The sequence below is a fragment of the Kryptolebias marmoratus genome, linkage group LG6, assembly GCF_001649575.2.
Source record: "Kryptolebias marmoratus isolate JLee-2015 linkage group LG6, ASM164957v2, whole genome shotgun sequence".
NCBI lineage: Eukaryota > Metazoa > Chordata > Actinopteri > Cyprinodontiformes > Rivulidae > Kryptolebias > Kryptolebias marmoratus.
This window is the reverse complement of record NC_051435.1, coordinates 28,330,520-28,338,578: the sequence shown is the minus strand read 5'-3', so window position 1 is coordinate 28,338,578 and position 8,059 is coordinate 28,330,520. Positions and strand designations below refer to the sequence as shown.

The window sequence follows — 8,059 nt, the reverse complement described above, 5'->3', positions numbered from 1 at the left end:
TGCTAATGCTAACTCTGCTATTAGACCGTTTTCTCATCTGACGCCAACACAACAAACCTCTTCTATCACTTAAAGAAGAACCACGAAAAAGAATATTTAACAATCCAAAAAGTGCAAACAAACAAGTTGTAAAAGAGCCGGGAAAGTTGCGAAAAGTGAATGTATAGCCGGCCGAAGATAATGGAGTCTGTTGTCATTTGATACTGTTACGTCTTAACAGGTACATATTTATTGCTGCACTAAAATGCAGCAAATCTCATTTGTGAAAGTTCAGTTAAATGTCACTTCGAAATAAAGCTTGAAAAAGGTAAGAAATTAGATTATTTTTTCATATTTTTCAGAGAATAACTGACAACAGACGTAATTGGGGTATATCGTCATATATATCATTATCGTGATATAAAATGATCCATATCGTGATATAGAATTTTTTCCATATCGCCCAGCACTAGCCTAATTTCTGCAGTGTTAGGGTTATGGCCACAAATCCTTCAGCAACCTTTTTATAAAGATTGTTTAGAAGCATTTTCAGGAGTTAGAAAAATATTAATCTATTCTGTAAATCTGAAGCTTGGTAATGGAGTTAAGGTTGAGACAGATCAAGAGGTCTTTCCTAGACTGTGCCGAAAACAAAATTGCATATATATATATATATATATATATATATATATATATATATATATATAACATCTGCACAAGATTTTAATGTTTTGCTCAAAACACTCTCCATGATTCCCGTCCTTCTCGTGTGTTTTGTGTCCAGGCTTCCTGCCGCCCATCACACAGCCTGAGAAGTTCTTCCTGTCCCAGCTGATGTTGGCGCCACCCAGAGACCTCTTTAAGAAAACACCCAGACAGGTGTCCTGCATGGACGTGGGCAACATGCCCCAGTCCATCGACATCAGCGGCCTGCAGCTCGCCTTAGCAGGTCAGCGGACACCAGCTGAATGTGGCTGAGCAAACGAGCTGCTCAGACTTTTGTTCGGGTGGAATTTGTGCTGTTCAGTCTGAAATGTGGTTTTTAAGAGACGTAAGGAGTGAACCTTTGATTAGTCTTGAACAGCGACAGCAGTGTGTTCAGGAGAGCCGCATCATGAAGTACTAAGGCACTTCAGCCCTGCTAAGTCCTGTGATTCTGCTCCGTTAATGAAAGCTGACATCATGTTGGTGATTCATGAAGGCCGGTTCAAAGAGGAGTTGGTCTTTTCAGCCATATTGGGGAAAAATTTAGTGAAAAAGCCAACAGCCAGGTGGTCAACAGACTCACTCTGGAGTATAAGTTGTCTCAGCTGTCTGTTTTTGTCTGGAGAACTTGTTAAAATTGAATGAAAAGACCTGATCGTTCGGTTCACTCAGAGGAAACTGTAGCAGCTCACTGGGCTGCAGCTAGCTTGTGAAGAATTCATCATGGAGTCTCCAAAATGTCTCAAAGCATCCATGGGGGTTCTCAGTTTCCTTGTATGAGTTGCAGAGGTGCACAGGCCTGTTGCTTGAATTTTGAACATGTTCAAAAAATTACCAAAACAAATTTCTCTCAACAGTCCCTAAGTCGCTGCAGGCGCTTCAGACCTGCCTCATTAGTGCTCAAGCTTTATTCCTACACCTGCATGTAAACTCTCCTCAGGACAAAAAACACATCCAGGTCTAAAACTATGCTGATGGTAAATACAAATGATTCAAAAACTGCTCCAAGTCTTTTATCTTTGGTCGTATTCAGACCTGACACATTTGGTCCTCTTTAATCGAAGCAGAGTTCGTTTCCAGCGTTGGTCCGGACTTTTTGTGCAGGTGTGAATACAGTCATGCGAACTCCGGTGCGGATCAAACAACTGGACCGAGACCCGCTTTTTGAGGTGGTCTCAGTCTGCTTCCAAACGAACTCTGGTGCGGTTCTCTTCTAGTGTGAATACAGACCGGACTTGTACCGAACTAACTACGTAAAGCATGCGCCTTTTTGGACTTCATGGACCACCGTTGCTAGTATGTTGTGTGTCAGAGCATCTCGTCTTCTTCGAGTTGCGGCACGCATTTGCCGGTGACGTTCCAAAATTAGAAGTAAAACATCATTAAACCGACGTTGAATGAGCTGCTCTTGAATTTCAAAATAGTACTGTAATTGTACCAACAGAACGAATGTGCACATATTTCCGGGTCTGTGCTCTGTGCTCCAACCGCTGCCCCCGTCTTTCTGTCCAATGGGAGCAATGACCGTCACCCACGTGGCTTTGTTTATAAATTATAGTCCGCTTACAAAAAAGCACAATGTGAATGCAAACCGCACCAAGCGAAAAAAATAAAGTCCACTTTTGGTCCGGACCAAACGATGTGACCAAAGGACTTTCCTGGTGTGAATACACCCTTTGTTTCAAAAGTTTACTCCAGTAGATTAAATCATAAACACAGGGGCGGCTGCTGAGTTGGGCAACAACAGCGCACACGTCCTAGAATACAATTTTACTAGCTGTGCACGTGAAGATAGGCCGTGAGTTTCAAAACACAGTTTGGTCACTTGGTCACAAACTACAGTGAAAAATCTGCCTTTTTACTCTAAATTTTCCTGTAAATTTGAGTCTCCGGCATTGAGAAACAACCTTTATTTGCACCTTTTCTCCAGAGGAACCAGAAAATCCTAAGTTAAATACAGTAAAGATATATATTTTTTGTCTTTTAGAGTTTGTTTGTAGTAAAGTTTCACAGTTTTTTTTCTTGTTTTTTTAGCTTGTAGCTTTTTCCTGAATTTCTCCGGATTTTCTCTGAATCTGATGATCCTTGTTCGCACAGAATGGCTCAGTGTGTTTCGTCTGATCAGGGCACATATGTGGGGATTCATTTCCCTTTTCAGCACATTGTTCCTTTTTTATTTCTCCTTCCTGCGTTGAACCTTTTGTTTGTGTGTTGCAGAGCGTCAGTCGGAGCTTCCCACTCAGAGTAAAGCCAGTTTCCCCAGCATCCTGAACGACCCAGATCCAGACTCCTCCAACTCGGGATTTGACAGCTCTGTGGCCAATCAGATCATAGACTCTCTGGTCACCGGGCCGCGCCCTCCGCTGGAGAGTAAGTGCTCCTAATGACGGTTTACATCAGAAGAGTCTCCTGCAGGTTGTATAGCTAAACAACAAAAAGGCAGAGAAACAAGGGATTTATTTTATTTCCTGTAAGTTACTGTGAGGTGTGAACATCTTCACTCAAACATTAAGAACGTGGCTGTTCTCCTTTAAGCTTTAATAAGCTTTAAAACAAAGTTACACAGAAAGGCCATAAATAAATCTGCTTTCTAGAGAAATCAGCAGAAGATGTCATGTATTTACCAGCAGTTTCATTGTACAACCACTTCTCTGTAATCACACATGTGGACATTAAGTTATCATAGAGGACAGATTTTTCCATCATGTCTTTGATTTTTATCATCTTATCTGCTGGTTAAAGAACCAGCAGCACTGATGTAAAACAGATTCAAACTATCTGAAACTGAACTTTTCTAAAACCTGATCAGTGCACATTTAAACAGACATCCCTGTTAGTTTAATTAAAACACTGTAAATTTCTGTTCGTTGCTGCTCAGGATACCCATTAGAGCTGATGCATGTCATCATGGTTACCACCACAAAAGTATCACCAAGTGTTTCATCCTCAGGTCACTTCCGTCCCGAGTTCATCCGCCCGCCACCTCCCCTCCACGTGTGCGAGGACGAGCTGGCGTGGCTGAACCCCACTGAGCCGGATCACAGCATCCAATGGGACCGCTCCATGTGTGTGAAGAACAGCACCGGCATGGAGATCAAACGCATCATGTCCAAGGCCTTCAAGAGCCCGCTGTCCGCCCAGCAGCAGTCTCAGGTGGGTTACTGCCTCACTGTGTCACATGACGGCTTTATTTCATTCAGATGCCAGAGTTTCCAGTTACAGCTGGGGCTCCAACCGCAGCCGAAAGAACAAGCCTCTTAGTTTGGTTTGTTGTGTGTGTGTGCGCGTGCAGCTGCTGGCCGAGCTGGAGAAGGATCCGAAGCTGGTTTACCACATCGGGCTGACCCCAGCGAAGCTGCCTGACCTGGTGGAGAACAACCCTCTGGTGGCCATCGAGATGCTGCTGAAGCTGATGCAGAGCAGCCAGATCACAGAGTATTTCTCTGTGCTGGTTAACATGGACATGTCTCTGCACTCCATGGAGGTGGTGAACAGGTGAGAGCTCGCTTTAGCCTGCTGGTTTCTCTGTTCAGAGATGTAGGTGAAAAGTAAGGTATGTCACACACCGAAATGATAGTCAGGGACTCGTTGGATTTCCACCAAATACGGGGGATTTTATTGTCACAATTACTCTTCATCAGCTTGCCCCAAAATCCCACGTATTTGGAGCTCTGAGTGGGCTGCGGAGGTACTTGTGTTGGGAAGTTTGTAGAAAAAAAGGTTCTTTTAACATTTTTCAGGGATTTTACAGCAAACATTTATAGTTTGTCTTTGGGTGAATATGTTTGATAGTTTGAAAGAATTAAATGTCAAAAGTTAATTTATTATTTGAAATAAAATAGTTGTGTTGAGTGTTTATGAAGTGATATTTTGACCATTTTGAAATGGGGTTTTGTTGTTGGTACCTCTTTGAACCTCAGTTTGGAGAAATAATTCTGACCCGACTGACGAGCTCCCAGCCATCTTATAAACAGCTGCGGGTCCTCAAAACTTCATAGAGATTCATGCAAACACAAATCTATTAATCACACCATCATCTATTCTACATTATTTCTTTAAGTGGAATTCTTTAGTTATTTACAGGCGCAGTTAGCAGCATTAGCTAGCTGTATCACTTCTGGTACAGCCTGAGGTCATCTCCTGCAGGAATATATTTCTGTCAAAGTAATCAGGCTTCAGACAGGAGAAAAAAAGCTAACACAATTAGTATCGTGTTTATCACTGGAAATGTATTCACAAATAAAGTGTTTCAAAGTCATTACTGAGGACAGCCATGTTACGATAACTTCAGCTGTTACTTAGACATATATTCTCCAGGCTTCAGTAAAGAAAAGCTGTGTAAACACACACACACAGAGCTTTACTGCACCTTGTTTCTGCTACAGGTAACTCAACGAGGACAAACGGCTCCTCACAGTAACTGCTGACTCTCTTAAAGTAGCAGCACAGATTAACTTTAACAGTATTGATTTTTGATGTTTGAAAAAATCAATATCCCACCCCTGTAGTAGTCACTCTTTTAAGATACCGTTTGTGTTTGTGTCCTCCCTCCATCAGACTGACCACAGCTGTAGACCTCCCCCCAGAGTTTATCCACCTCTACATCTCCAACTGCATCTCTACGTGTGAGCAAATCAAAGACAAGTACATGCAGGTACAGTTCAACACACACATTCAGAAGTGATCCAAGTCAGGTTTCCTTTACAGCTATAGCAGCAGGAGGGATTTATGCAGGATTAATGTAACCTATTCTAAGTACAAGTTCCTCTCACAGGCTATTGTGTTCAATTATTCACACACATTTGTGTGTGTATTACAGATATGATCGATAACAGTGTAAGTTCTTTCGAGCCACTGATGATGCTAACATGATGTCTGTGATGTTTAGAATCGACTGGTGCGACTGGTCTGCGTCTTCCTCCAGTCTCTGATCCGAAACAAGATCATCAACGTTCAGGACCTTTTCATTGAGGTCCAGGCTTTCTGTATTGAGTTCAGCCGCATCCGCGAAGCCGCGGGCCTCTTCCGCCTTCTCAAGACTCTGGACACAGGAGAAAACCCGTCTGAGGCCAAACCTGTCAAATAAGGAGCTTCAGCAGCTAAGAACAATGTCCTTGTCACAGACAGAGAGTCAGGAAGCTTTACTGTGTTTCTGCTTGAGAGGAGCAGAAACAGCAGCAGCGCTCTCTAACGGGGGGAGACTGTAGAAATGACTTTGACTCTCTGCACACCACCTGCAGATCGAACCTGTATTGACTGTAGTTTTTTTTCCTCCAGAACTACTCTTCTGTTTTCAAATTAAACATTTGATTTATGTTTAATCCACTAACTGAGTGTTTTGGGTTGTAATTTTTTGTATGTCAGAAACATCCTTCATTAGATGATTTAAGGACAGATTGTGTTCAGCTGCTCCACACGCATTTAAAGGTTTAAAAGGGTTCCTTCTGACATCTTTAGGAGAATCGTGGTCTCCCTCATCTTCATCAGCATTTCCAGCTTGCAGCAGTTCATACTGACACGCTGAGATCACTCAGGATGTGTGAAACATTTTTCCTTCATGTTAAACTCAGGGAACAGCTGATCCCGTCTTTACACATAAAGAAACAAGACGACTGATCAGCTTGGACAAATTACCAGGCAACATTCAGGGCTTTGTTTTATTTGCTTAGAAAAGTGGTAACTATATTAACTGTATGTGTGTCTCTGTAGGAAATGAAACCATAAAAAACATTTAAGCTTTGAGCAGCCGAACTTGAAGAATCTCACCATTAACCTGAGTTACTGCTGCAGGAAAAAGATTCACTTTTAAGAATAATACATGACCCACTACTCATCTGAGGTTTGTTGGGAAAAAGTGGAAGCAGAAATAAAAAGGGTGATTTGGAGTTAGAAACTGATTGGTTGGAACAGTGTCCAATACGTCTGGTCTCTTCTTTTAAAGCAAAACGAAGTAGTTGTAATTTGGACATTCTGAGGTAGAAATCCAACTGGTTGAGTAAAATGCGCCTTTCACACGTACCCTAAAGGTCCCGGCTCCACTTTACTCAGCTCGCTTTGCGAGCGTTCACATCTGCATTTTTTCGCACTCGGTCTCTGCTTCGGAGTAGGGCCAGCCGGGCCGGCTCTGCTTTCGTGGGCGGCGCAAGCTTAGCTCCTGTTCACTCATTGGTCGTGGGTGTGACCAGATGCAAGCATAAAGAGCGAAGGTAGGAATATAAACAACAGCGTTAGCTTGCCCTGCAACGTTTCTGCCGTCTGTCCTACTCCGCGCAACAATGGCGGCACCCAGAGCATTTCTTCCACTGCGCCTCTCTTCCTGAAGTCTCAGGAGAATCACCATAAGTTTAAAAAACAGCAACAACACAGGGCCAACGTTGTCCATAACGCTTCTGTTGTTTACACAACTTGCGCTAGGTTTCGGTAGCGCACCCCTCCCGCCGAGGCCCCGCCCCCCACAACACGAGGAGGCGTTCCTCTGCTACCGACCAAACTGACCGGTGTGAACGCGATGCATTCTTTATCGAGTAGAGCTGGACTTCTGAATTAGGGGCCGTGTGAAAGAGGCAAAATATACCAGAGATGAAATGCTGGTTAATCATCCATCCATTTTGTCTACTCAAAAGGGATATTTTGGCTTTTTTCAATAGGGGTTTGTATAAAAGTGCTAAAGAATATCTTACCTGTTGTAGATAGCTCTTTGAATGGAAAAATTGTTTAATTCTGGGGCTGTGGATCAGTGGTTAGAGGAGTTGTCCTCCAATGAGAAAGTTGGAGGTTCAATTTCTGGCAGCAGTCATATGTCCAAGTGTCCCTAAGGAAGAGACTGAACCCCTCATCATCTTTGATGTGTGCCCCATCGGTGTATGGAGTTTAAAAGCACTGATTAGTGTCCATAGAATAATTTATTCAGATTAGCTTTATAGAATTTCAGTGCTGTATGAATGTGTGTGTGGATGGGTAAACGAGGGCACAGACTATGTTGAACTTTGAGTAGCCTGCTTGGCTGGAAAGATGCTATGTAAGTACAGTCCATTTACCATTTGCCAATTCTGACAGGATCGATGAGCTAATGGCTAGTCTAAACCAAGACCAAACTGATTTGCTATCATCTTAAAACGCCTTCAATCTCCTAAATTACGTAGCCATTCATGCAACATCAACATTTAAACCTTCACAGCCATTTACTCCATCTTACATGAAACTCTGGTGATTTGCGAGTGGACATATCGGCAGCAGCTAGCTGTAGCACTTCTATCATAATATTTCTGCTGAAATAACTGTGTAATGTAAAATCGAGAAAAATTTTTGCACGAACTACGAAATTTTTAAGAATTGGAGCTGTTCTAAGACTGAAACTCAGTTTGGAAGCAGGTCT

The 8,059-nt window shown here is 42.7% G+C and overlaps 1 protein-coding gene across 1 annotated transcript in view; it reads left to right on the top strand.

The window, feature by feature from the left end:
* cnot11 (CCR4-NOT transcription complex, subunit 11) overlaps positions 1–6,013 on the top strand; it is an 8,717-nt gene extending 2,704 nt beyond the window's left edge. Inside the window, exons 2-7 of the mRNA XM_017437521.2 lie at positions 764–928; positions 2,902–3,054; positions 3,635–3,837; positions 3,977–4,179; positions 5,242–5,338; positions 5,573–6,013. Coding sequence (XP_017293010.1) covers positions 764–928; positions 2,902–3,054; positions 3,635–3,837; positions 3,977–4,179; positions 5,242–5,338; positions 5,573–5,770 — 1,019 coding nt within the window. The 3' untranslated portion in view covers positions 5,771–6,013. The remainder of the gene's footprint in view (positions 1–763; positions 929–2,901; positions 3,055–3,634; positions 3,838–3,976; positions 4,180–5,241; positions 5,339–5,572) is intronic.
* Positions 6,014–8,059: the final 2,046 nt, after the last annotated feature.